The sequence below is a fragment of the Sphaerodactylus townsendi genome, linkage group LG05 (assembly GCF_021028975.2).
Source record: "Sphaerodactylus townsendi isolate TG3544 linkage group LG05, MPM_Stown_v2.3, whole genome shotgun sequence".
NCBI classification, from domain to species: domain Eukaryota; kingdom Metazoa; phylum Chordata; class Lepidosauria; order Squamata; family Sphaerodactylidae; genus Sphaerodactylus; species Sphaerodactylus townsendi.
Window position 1 is genome coordinate 19,909,526 of NC_059429.1, and position 12,648 is coordinate 19,922,173.

Below are 12,648 nucleotides of genomic sequence, written 5' to 3' on the forward strand. Positions count from 1 at the left end.
CATTTTTTGTCTGGACTCTGCACTCTCCCCCCCCCTCCTTTGGTTCTGAAAATGTTTTCCTTTCATTTTTCCTCTTTTGTTTTCCCAAGCACTTTTATCATGACTTTTTCTGTTTCTGAGCCATTTTTCCCCAGAGTGCGAAAATATGTTGAAATGCCCATATAGTCACCCAACCTCCCCATTTTCTCCACCCCGTCAAGCCTTCATTTTTGAAAGGATTTTTAAAAAGTCTCTATTGCATTAAGTATTAGGGCATAGATACAAGCCAGGTCAATTTTATCCGCTTTGTCAGTTTCATTCCAAATGAGCAGTTTCATTTTAAGGTCTCAGGCTGTGTCTGCATTTAGAAGTAGTGAAACTAACAAGGGAACTTGCTTTTGCAGAAGGAAATTGACGTGGTTTACTGCAACAGCTGCTTGTCAGTTTCCTCCTGTAGCAGCAACTTCCATTGCCAATTTCCCTAGCTTCTAACTGCTGATACATTGATCTGCATAAGGTGGCATGTTCATCTGGGATGACATCCCACCACCATTAGGACAATATATTTTTTAACAGCAGCATTTTGGGTCATGCAACTGAAGGGTCAATCGAGAGTATTACAGGAATAGGAGGTGTGTGGATTGATCTCACAGAAAAGTTTCCAAAACAGAAGATTTGACCAGTGGGAAAGTCCATGGCAAGTTGTAAATGCAGAAAAGGTCTTGGATTCAGTTTACAAAAGCATGCTGTCAGGCCGATGCCTTCTTTCTAGACTTACATAGAGTGCAGTTGTGTAATCCTAGCCATAATATTAGATGGATTGCTATTAGAATGTAGCAGTCGAATAAAACAGGAATCCAGCAGTGCTTCAACAATACAAAGTCCATCAGCAGTTTAAGGGGCAGGTGTGGCATAGTGCTTAGAGTGGCAGACTAGACTTCAAACCCTATATTGCCATGGAAACTTGCTAGGTGACTCTCAGGGTTACCAATTCCCAGGTGATAGCTGGCAATTTCCTGGGATTACAACTGATCTCCAGGTGAAAGGGTTCAGTTTACCTAGAGAAAATTGCTGCTTTGGAGGATGAACTCTGGAAATATAACTCAGTGAACTCTTTCCCCTCCCCAAGACCCACCCTCCTCAAACTCTACCCCCCCAAATCTGGTATTTCCCACCCAAGAGTTGGCAACCCTACCGCCAGCCCATAATAGTCTCTAAACTGAACCCACTTAGACAGTTGCAAGACTAGTGGAGGAGAATAAATGTACAAAAAGTTACTTCAAGTTCCCATTGGTGAGAAAAGTTCCCATTGGTGAGAAAAGAAGGGTGTAAATAAAATTGAAGACTGATAACATTTATTCTGACATACAGTTTCATGAGTTACTGCTCGCCTCGTAAGATGTATTGGGTATACATTCATCAGGGCAGCTTCTATACAACAACACAATAGAATTTACATTGAAAAAGGCTCGCAGCAATTTCTGTCTTGTTTCAGATGAAATATATAAGTATAAGACATGCTATAAGTATAATGCATGTCCAATACCACCAACAATACAACAGCACCATAGGGTATCTGAAATATAGACCCTAATATTGATTTTAAAAATCCTGTGTAGTACACAACAAAGGTCCTGTGTAATACAGTGAAAGTCCGCTAAACTAACTAGAACCTGGATCCATACTGGTCTCGTCCAAGCTCCAAGGCTAGTGCAACATAAATTCCACAGGCAGAGTGGAGATTCGAACCTGGGTCTTCCTAGTACTAGTCCAACACTACTCGTTATACCATGCTGGTTCTCTTGCATCACACAGTTCATTCAGAGCCAAGTAACATGCAGCCTTTCCACCCAGTGAAAGGACTCAGGCAGATTTCTGCTTGGTAGGGTGTGGCTGTCCAGTTGTAATTCATGGCATGTGTGCCACTTTTGTAATTATTGGCATTGCTAGTTTCTGCTTCTGTTTACCCCATTGCTAGGCAAGACGTGAAACCTGGTCCAGAGCTCTAATTGTATGGTATTAAAAGAGGCAGTAGCCGATAGGCCAAGCAGTGGTGCATTGATTTTGGTTCTCAGTTGGATTGTGACTTTCACAGAGTAAGAAGTACAATTAGAGCCACGTCCTGTTGCTGTATTTACAGATTTAATTTAATTTGTTAAGAGCCTTGTCTGGGCCTGATTCAGAATGCTAGTGTGGATCCTATTCAGATCAGGCTCAGATGAATTTTTAGCATGCCCCCAGTTATGTCAGAGATTCCTTCTGCAGCCTTTCTCCAGAAACGGTTTGTTTATGTGGGAGTACCCGTGGCCGCAGGCTGAATTTCAAGTGGTTCCAAGTATTGCAGAGAACATTCCTGTATAACGTATGCTGGGGAGAGAGCGAGGCCACAAAGAATTACATCACACATTTTGGTGCACAGGAATGTCATATAAATACAATAATTGACGGGACTAGTGTTGACATTTCATGAAGGTTAGCATAAGAATATAGGGTTGAACTTAAGAGGAACATTTGAGTGCCTGACTGTGTCCCGTCTTAAAAGCAAAATTGTTAGTTAAATTGTGGAATTTGCTTCCACAGGATGTCGTGATGGCTCCCAGCTGGGAAGGCTTTAAGGCAAGGGGTGGATAAATTAGTGGAGGAAAGAAGCGATCAATGGCTGCTGAGTCATGATAGATGCCCTCTGCTCCCTCCAGTTCTAGAACTAGTTGCTGAGTGAGCACAGGGAGAAAGATGGTATTGAAGTCCCTCCTGTTTGCAGGCTTCCTAAAGGCAGTAGCTTGACCCCTGTGTGAACATAATGGTGGACTTGATGGACCTTTGATCCAGCATAGCTCTTCTTCCAGTGCTAGGATGTTTGGTATAATAGTTCACCTGCACTGGTTAGCAGTTTCTTAAACAATCCATGAACCTGCCACAATCTAGAATCACTTGTCAAACCTCATCTGTGCCCTCCGCTCTGATGTGGAACGGTTGCAGGATAATTTGTGCCTCATGAATCGAGGGCGTTGTGACAGGTGTCATGTCACACTGGGTCTGTTAGAAGTTGTGTGTAGATTTCCTCTAGTGCAATTTGACTTCTACTAGGCTGGTGTGTGGATTTTGAAGAAGCTCAGTTGTGTAGCTGAACGTGATTGTTTCCATTTCAAGAGATAGGGCACCATTATCTGCTTTTACATGTTATACTAGCTGGCCCGGCCATGCTTTGCTGTGGCTTTAGGGGTTGGGATGGAGGGAGGAAGGGGAGAGCCGTGCCAGGGACTTTCCAGCGGCTTGGCTGGGGGCGGCTCCTCCCTGGTCTCTGGGGTCCGGCAGCAGGGGTTTCTACAGCACGAATGCGCGACACACGCGACGAAGGCGGACAAGCCACGCCTCTGGAACGGCCAAGGGTCCCTCATTGGCCCATGGCGAGGTCCTCTTGAGGGAAATGGGCAGTTTACACGGGGCTCAGGTGTGACCTGGAACCCTTGGGTGAAGAAGCTGGATTACTGGCTCGCCACGCGGAAGGGATGTCACGCATTGAAAGTTGGGGGCGATCCAGGTCCAACCCGTTTCCATCAAGTTAGACCGTCACCAACCAACGGACGGTTAGTTTTATATATATATAGATTACATTACAAAAATTGGCTGGTCAGGTGGTTGTGCCACTGGGTTTACAGGTAAGACCCTTTACAAGACTTCTAGGGATAATAGTGGAGGTGGCAGCTTTGAGTATACTTTTGTAGCCGCAAGGGCCTCTTCCATGCTCCCCTGTTGGTTGGAAGGCATTGGTGATAAGGAAATCTTCTGCCAAATGCTATTGAATTTAGTTTGAATAAAACATCAAGGCCAGTGGTAGAGAAAGTGTGGGAGGAGAAAGAACAAAAAGTGAGTTTTCATAGAATAGGGAAAAAATTATGCCAATAAAGTCTAATGTATGTATGAATATAGAGTGTAATTTTCAGCCTTTGAGAGCCTGAGAAGAATCAGTAGAAAAGGTCAAAGAGCAGAGACAGAATGTGTGTAATGAACAGGTTCTTGAAGTCATGCAGTCTTTAGATTAGTTCCCTAATATTCATTACCAGTCTGCCCAATCCATTCAGGGTATGCAACCTGCGGCTCTCCAGATGTTCATGAACTACAGTTCCCATCAGCCCCTTCTGGGACTACAGTTCCCATCAGCCAATTGGCCATGCTGGCAGGGGCTGATGGGATTTGTAGTCCATGAACATCTGGAGAGCCGCAGGTTGCAGACCCCCTTTCTGAATAGTAACAGCTGAAGACAACACAAACAAACTGTTAATCACTGTACACTTTCTTCGGTTTTCTACTTCTGCAGAATTCGTGGGAGGATCAACAGCAACTCACATGGCACGACTCTTCATTAGGCAAGCAGGCTTTGGAATTAAATAATGCTGAATTGCTGGAACAAATCCGCCACTTTGATGCTAACAATAAGGTACTTTTTAAAAATGTCAGGGCTTTAAGTGGGTTTTGGGGAAGTATGTGTAAAGCCGGTATGCTGTGTGTCAGCAAGATTGTGTCCGCTTGTGTTATTCTGTCTTCTGCCAATAACGGTTATAACATTGGACAACGGCCTGCATAAAATCTGATTCGTGTTGGTCTGATAGGGCGCAGTCTTAATTTCTCTAGTTGTTCCAGGGTAGGTCAGTACTCAGTACTGCTGGGCAGGAGTTCCCTTTGATTATAGATAGATCTTCTAAGGAAGTTTGATACTAAGGAGGAGGGTAAACTTTGCCCCCCTCCCCCCAAGACTGACTCTACCTTGTTAGAGGACAGCACTATTTTGGTCTTGCTCCTACATCCCTCTAAATGTTAGCTCAGCTCCTGGCATCTTTCTGGTTACTGAGGCCTTCTTGCGGTTTCAGCCTAGGAGCCTGGGAAAAAGAGTTATCAAGTAAAAAATGTTATCTGCTTTTGGATTGTGTATAACTGTTGGAATTCCCTCTGCCTTCTTTCCATTTGTCCTCCCTCCCTCCTTCTTTGGGCTAGTCACAGTTCTCTCAGAACTCTCTCAGTCCCACCTACGTCAACAGGTGCCTGTTGTGGGGAGAGGAAGAGATTGTAAGCTGCTCTGAGGCTTCCTACGATAGATAAAAACAGGATATAAAACTCTTTTTCTTCATCAGTTCAACTGACATTTGAATCTTTTAAAGCAGGGCTGGGTGTGGAGTAATTCAGCGACAGGTCAAGTTTGCATTGACACTAGAAAGTCCAAATGAAATGAACGATGCTAGCTCTTAGTTTAAAAGTTATCTCCCTTTGAATAAACTGATGATTTTATTGATATATTCAGTTGCTGCAAGAGAAACTGAATGAGATGGATTTTGAATTGAAGTCTGTCCAGCAAACATCCCAGAGGCAAGACCACCAAATCCAGAATTTGAATGAGACTCTGAAAAGCAAAGAAACTGAGGTTTGGAATCTTCTGATATTTTTGCAGAGTAAATGGTGATAGAGACTTAGCTATCCCGGGTGGCACATGTAAGGGTACTTTTAGACCAGGGGTAGGGAACCTGCGGCTCTCCAGATGTTCAGGAACTACAATTCCCATCAGCCCCTACCAGAGGCTGATGGGAATTGTAGTTCCTGAACATCTGGAGAGCCACAGGTTCCCTACCCCTGTGTTAGACAGTGTGTTTAGATGATGGTGACCCTGCAGAAGTGGGGCAAGTTAACCCTTTTTAGTATGTCTTGTGGGATGCCATCTCAGACAGGCAAGGGGCAATCTGTTGGTTGCTTCTGGTCTGTTTGCTGATCTCTTGTTTGCTCAATCCTGTAGTCTGAAGAACTGTATCGCGTGATTGAAGGGCAGAATGAGACAATAACCAAGCTGCAAGATATGCTACATAGAAGCCAGCTTGGACAATTGCAGGTATGTGTCTCTGGGTCATTTTCTTTTCTTTTTCTTTTTTGATCCCAAAGATTCGGTGCTTTTGTTGTTCAGATTATTACAAGGCCTTTCACTCTAAAAACAATATGATCCAGAAAACGGCCCAGGAAAATCTTCACTAGATCCCGAAAATTAGATTCTAAAAATTTTAAATCCCTGTCTTAGTGACAGTTTGACAAAAAGTTCTTGCAGTACTCCTGTAAGGTGCTGAGCTTCTGGCTATCCTTGGAATTGTAGGGCATCCCTTGGCTTCCTCTCTCGTGATTCGTGCAGCAGTGGCATAGAAGGTTAAGAGCTCGTGTATCTAATCTGGAGGAACCAGGTTTGATTCCCAGCTCTGCCCCCTGAGCTGTGGAGGCTTATCTAGGGAATTCAGATTAGCCTGTACACTCCCACACATGCCAGCTGGGTGACCTTGGGCTAGTCACAGCTTCTCGGAGCTCTCTCAGCCCCACCTACCTCACAGGGTGTTTGTTGTGAGGGGGGAAGGGCAAGGAGATTGTAAGCCCCTTTGAGTTTCGTGCAGGAGAGAAAGAGGGAATATAAATCCAAACTCCTCCTCCTCCTCCTCCTCCTCCTCCTCCTCCTCTTCTTCTTCTTCTTCTTCTTCTTCTTCTTCTTCTTCTTCTTCTTCTTCTTCTTCTTCTTCTTCTTCTTCTTCTTCTTCTTCTTCTTCTTCTTCTCAGCGTGCCTCCCAGCTCTCTCTTAGAGAGCAGCGTGGTGTGGTGGTTAAGAGCAGGTGTGCTCTAATCTGGAGAACCGGGTTTGATTCCCTGCTCTGCCACTTGAGCTGTGGAGGCTTATCTGGTGAACCAGATGTGTTTCCACACTCCTACATTCCGGCTGGGTGACCTTGGGCTAATCACAGTACTTTGGAGCTCTCTCAGCCCCACCCACCTCACAGGGTGTTGCTGTGCGGGGGGGGGGGGAGAAAGGAGATTGTAAGCCCCTTTGAGTCTCCTTACAGGAAAGGGGGGATATAAATCCAACTCTTCTTCTCTGCATTGAGTTTTCCTGACTGCAGCATCCAGGTTTCTAGCGATTACCCTCAGCAGTTTAAATCCAGTTGTTGGAAGAGAGAACAAGCGCTGTTATGCCTTCTCCGAGCAGTTGTCTGGTTCTTCTCTGAGGTGGGGTTCCCACTCATATGCTTTGCTGCTGCCATGTAAAATAGGCTCCACCATATTCAAAATATTATTATGGGATGGGTCCACTATATAGGAACAGTCAATCCAGTTTTACACCCAAAAGGCTAATTCACTTGTTCTAATTAGGTAGGCTTGGTCTCAGAAATCCTTCAGTTAGGCCTAATACTTGTAGCTCAATGTATAATGCTCTCAAATAATTTTGTATTAACCGTTTCTGACTTTTGCTCTTCCGAGACTACCGCTGATTGCTTTCTCTCATGTCTTGTGTGTTGTCTTCCTCTTCTCTTGAAGACAATACACAAGACATGAGAGAAAGCAGTCAGCTGTAGTCTCGGAAGAGCAAATCCTAATCGAAGGATTTCCGAGACCAAACCTACCGGAGTTTGCCAAAATATACCTAAGCCAAAAAAGGATTAATGATTTTATGGTGGGCATGATGTGCATGTTGTTAAGTTTCATTGGTTAAATAATTTTTAAAAAGACTGGCCAAGCCCAAATATGGTTGATGATTGACAAAAGTGTACGTTGTTAAGATTTCTTTGTATTGTTAACATTGTAGTTAACTTGTAAGTTTGAATGATTTATTTTTGGTGAATGATGAGAGAAGAATTTCTATATGTACATGACATTATAAAGATTCGAAAATCATCGTTGTCTTAGGACAAGTGAATTAGCCTTTTGGGTGTAACAGTGGATTGACTGAACCTATGTAAAATAGGCTGGCATTGAAGAAGCAGCAGCATAATTGCATAACCCATTTCCCATTCTGCACTTTTTCTCTGCTAAACCCCTTCCCCGAACTAACACGCAAAAGGCAGAAAAACAGCAGGCTCCACCCCTTCTTGCCTGCAAATGGTTTCACCACCCTTACTTTGCGTGTTTGTCAACAGATATCTTTAGGAATCCTCTGCTGCAGAATTCTACACGTGAGTTGCAGTTTAGCTTTGAGTGCACAGAAATCACGTTCAGACTTGTGAAAATATATGCTAATATAGAGGAAGCATAACAAAGGAATGAAGGGAACTCATCTCCTTATACATCTGACACTGATGTGGCGCAGTCTTCTGTGATTTGATTTAACACGATTCAAGTACACTGTGGGTTCTAGTGTCTCGCATTCCCCTTAAAGCCGGAAAGTAGATTAGCAGCAGCTCTGGTGGGTGCCACCGTATAAGGACTGCTATTTGAGATCAACCAGGTCAGTAGCAAGAGCAGCTGTTGAGAATAGTTGAATTCTCTCTGCAGAGACTTACCTGTCTTCAGGGATAGGCCACACCAGTGGGGCACCTCAGAGAACAGGAATGTCCAACATAGTTTAGTGGTTAAGAGCAGGTGGATTCTAATCTGGATAAGCTTTGATTCTCCTTTTAGAGTGGCGGACTCTAGTCTGGTAAACCAGGTTTGTTTTCCACTCTGCTACACACGAAGCCTGCTGGGTGATCTTGAGCTAGTCACAGTTCTCTCTGAACTCTCGCGGCCCCACTTACTTCACAGGGTGTCTGTTGTGGTCAGAGGAAGGGGAAGGAGTTTGTAAGCTGCTTTGAGACTCCTTACTGTTGAGAAAAGCAGGGTATAAATCCAAACTCCTCCTCCTCCTTTCTGTAGGCCTCTCTGATCATGCCTGATAGCACAGTTTTAAACATCAATGCTGTTAGGAAATATCACTGTTTCCCTGTCTGATGAACTCAATCTAAATTTGCTCCTATTTCTGTGTGTTTATTTTTTGCTAGGACTCAGAGAGTTCTTCCTCGTCGCAGCAGAAGCAGCAAATGGCTCTGCTTGAGTTGCAGAACACCCTTTCCGTTGTTCAGCTGGAGCTGCAGCAGATGAGAAGGGCCAAGCAGCAAAAGGATCGCCAGCTGGCCGAGGAGAAGCGAGCCACCCAGCTTGTAGAGACATGGTTGCAAGAGGAGCAGCAGCAGAAAGAAGCGGCGTGGAAGCAAAATTGGGTACGGCCCGACCGGGCATCTGCTTCAGCATTTGCACAAATGGAAATATCTGAGCCTTAAAGAAACTTGGGAAAGTTGTGCTGCGTATCATGGTCAGCTGACAGGTGCCTTTAGCACTTATGTGTTTCATTTGGAGGAGTAGAAAGCGAACATTTAGGGTGTTGTGGGTTTTCCGGGTTGTATGGCCGTGTTCCAGTAGCATTCTGTCATGATGTTTTGCCTGCATCTGTGGCTGAAGATCCTCTGAAGATGCCAGCCAGAGATGCAGGTGAAACATCAGGAGAGAATGCTACTGGAACATGGCCATACAACCCGGAAAACCCACAACACCCTAGTGATTCTGGCCGTGATAGCCTTCGACAATACAATGAACATTTACTTTGGAAGCAGCTGCCACCACGCACATGTGATGCTATGGATTATACTCACTGTAGAGGCAAATCCGTGTACACAGATGGTGGTATTTGTGGTGAAGCTTGCTAGGGTTGGTTTTGCGGAGTTTTGAAAAAATAGTTTGCACTATCTTCTGGGAACCTTGGCCTGACCAGTTCATGTTGCCAGCGTGGTGTAAAGATTTGGAGTGGTGGACTCAGTGATGGGATCCAAAAATTTTAGTAACAGGTTCCCATAGTGGTGGGATTCAAACTGTGGCGTAGCGCCAATGGGATGGGCGGGGCACAACGGGGGCGTGGCCGGGCATTCTGGGGGCGGGGCATTCCTGGGCAGGGCTGTGGCAATGACGCAGCCACTGTGCCAGTCCTTGGGCGGGAAACGAATGCATGCAGGCGCAGGCTGCCACACACGCCGGTGCACCTCCTGCTAGACTGCTTCAAGTTCCGCGCACTACTGCTGAGGGGAGAGGCGTAACTAAGGCAAAAATCACGTGGCAAAATCACCAATTAGTAACCTCCTCTCGGCACACACAAATAATTAGTAACCTACTCTCAGGAACCTGTGAGAACCTGCTGGATCCCACCTCTGGGTGCACTGTAATCTAGAGAACCAGATTGGGTTGTACACTCCTCCGCTTGAGCGGCGAGCTCTAATCCAGAGAAGCAGATTAGATTCCCTGCCCGTCCACCTGCAGCCCACTGGGTGATCTTGGATCAGTCACAGTTTTTTGGAACTCAGCCCCACCTACCTCACAAGGAAGAGGAGAGGAAGGGCAGGCGATTGAGGCTCCTCATGGGGGAGAAAAGCAGGGTGTCAAAACCAACTCTTCTTCCTCTGCAGGAGTTGCAGGCTACTCTTCAGCAGCTGCAAACAGAGCTACAGACCAAGAACTGGCAGTGCTGGACTGTGGAGAGGGAGAAATGCTCAGCGATCAAGGGGCAAGAGCAGAAAATCAAGCAGTTGAACTACTGCCTGGCTTACAAAGAACAGCTTGTGCAGGTGCGGAATTGGCATTCAAGTTCTGGTTAGTGTCCGAAGTCTCCCCCACTGTCATACATCTATGAAGGTGCCTTATGTTGGATCAGTCCTCCGTGCTATGCAAAAGGGGAAGGTACACAACCAAAGTGAAAAGAAGAAAACTTGTACCAACCAGGCTACAATAATTACTTCAAAATTTTGTTCTCCCACTGGAGTAGCAATTTACTTATAAGTATTTGTTCTGGTTTTTATAACAAATAACAAGATCTTGTTATTGTGTTGTAAAATTATTTTGGTTACTTATAAGTAAATTGCTACTCCAGTGGGAGAACAAATGTTTGAAGTAATTATTGTAGCCTGGTTGGTACAAGTTTTCTTCTTTTCACTTTATGTTGGATCAGAACATGACTCTGTCAAGGTCAATATTGTCTAGTCAGACCGGCAATAGCTCTCCAGGGTCTCAGGTAGAGGTCTTTCATATCACCTACTACCTGGTCCTTTTAACAGGATGCTGTAGATGGAACCTGGGACATTCTGCATGCCAAGCAGATGCCCTGTGAACCATAGCGCCCCACCCCTTCTCACCTGTGCCCTGTTGTCATGAGAAGGGACCAAAGAAAACTTTTCAAGGAAACTGCACTGGCTAAACTTGAGCTATGGAGTCTCTACCATGTTTCCCCCGAAAATAAGACCTACACCGAAATAAGCCCTATTATGATTTTTCGGGATTATTGGAGGATCCTTGAAATATAAGCCCTACTCCAAAAATAAGCCCTAGTTACAGATTCCCCGGCACAGCCTCCACCTTGCTTGCCCCTGCCACGCCCTGGAACGCCCCCGCCCCCTGGGCGCTACGCCTCTGGGGCGCAAAAAATAAGACGTCCCCTGAAAATAAGCCCTAGCCCATCTTTTGGAGCAAAGATTAATATAAGACCCTGTCTTATTTTTGGGGAAACACGGTATGCATTCTATACTCTGTCTCAGACAAAGATGTTAGTAAAGTCAATTGACGTGTTGCAGTATCCTTCCACATTAGAATGTAGTCCCAAACAAATATGAGAATTATCATTCATTTTTACACACTGCCTTTGTCAAAACCATTATTTTGTGCATTATTGAACATGATACACTGATACAAGAGTATTTATGGCAAAATATAGTGTTACTTTAAAACTTCCAAATGGGTGGAGGCTAGGTAGGCATTAGGACTCAGGCGGGGAATTTTACTCTGTCCCCAGGCTTCCTTAAGCCTGGCATGTCCTTGTTTGCATAATATCCCTTCACCTTCTGCACTGAGAGAAACCGAGGAATGTTTAAAATACATAAGATTTAAAAACATGCTAGCACAAGTAAGGCATGAGCACCTTATTTTAGTCCATGCAAACACTATTTTCTGACGTTTGTAAAACTCCTGCAAAACTTCAGACTCAAACTGCGCATCTCTCAGACGCTGATTCGAAATCAACTGGAGTTCTATTCATATGTTGAAAGTATATTATTTACTGATATATAAATAGCCATGCGATCATATTTCTCTAGGGTTATGGCGGCAGCAGCTGCTCCAGTGCATATATATTTGGAAGCAAAGTCCCAACGGTTGGCTCCAGACTAAATTTTTCAAAGGCAGAATGGAAGTTTCCTCGCTCTCCCCTCCTTCCGCTAACCACTGACCTCCAAGACCTATGATCCCAGAGATAGGGGATCCTGAGAATGACATGAAGGAGTCTGCGTTGAGAAAGATACTTAAGAGGACATTCTCAATCAGGCTGCTTTCAAACTCACTGAGTTCACTAGGTCTCACTTCTAGTTCAGTATTCATAGGACTGCACCCCTCTTTAATTACAGTATGGGTTTTTTGTACTGTTGTTATATATGCAGATTTCTTTTGTTTGGTATCTAATGTATTAACCCCAATACGGATTGGCCTCAGTTTTCAACAAATTTTTCCCCAAGTATCTTGGGGTGCAGAGACTTGTAGCTGCATGTCTAACACTGAATATAATTTATTTATGTATTTATTTTTCAAATTTATATCCCGCCCTATCCCCACAGGGCTCAGGGCGGACTACAATCCTTAAAACATTTAAAAACATAAATAACAGTGCAATATTAAAAACTATGACATTTCAATGCCAAAACAGATGGTAAAAACAGATGGCAGTGGGTAATAAAATAGAAATCCTCACCTCCCTTATAATAATTTAAATAAAATTAAGGCATTCATACAATTAACACCTTATTGTTTGCTACATTTATTTTAAATGTTGAGACACATTGTGCATATTTTTACAGAAAGTAATAAGAATTT

The 12,648-nt window shown here is 44.3% G+C and overlaps 1 protein-coding gene across 1 annotated transcript in view; it reads left to right on the forward strand.

The window, feature by feature from the left end:
- The window catches only part of LOC125433724 (phosphodiesterase 4D interacting protein), a 68,478-nt gene that overhangs the window by 41,242 nt on the left and 14,588 nt on the right, over positions 1-12,648 (forward strand). The window contains exons 9-13 of the mRNA XM_048498474.1: positions 4,310-4,417; positions 5,276-5,395; positions 5,762-5,854; positions 8,751-8,969; positions 10,203-10,361. Coding sequence (XP_048354431.1) covers positions 4,310-4,417; positions 5,276-5,395; positions 5,762-5,854; positions 8,751-8,969; positions 10,203-10,361 — 699 coding nt within the window. The remainder of the gene's footprint in view (positions 1-4,309; positions 4,418-5,275; positions 5,396-5,761; positions 5,855-8,750; positions 8,970-10,202; positions 10,362-12,648) is intronic.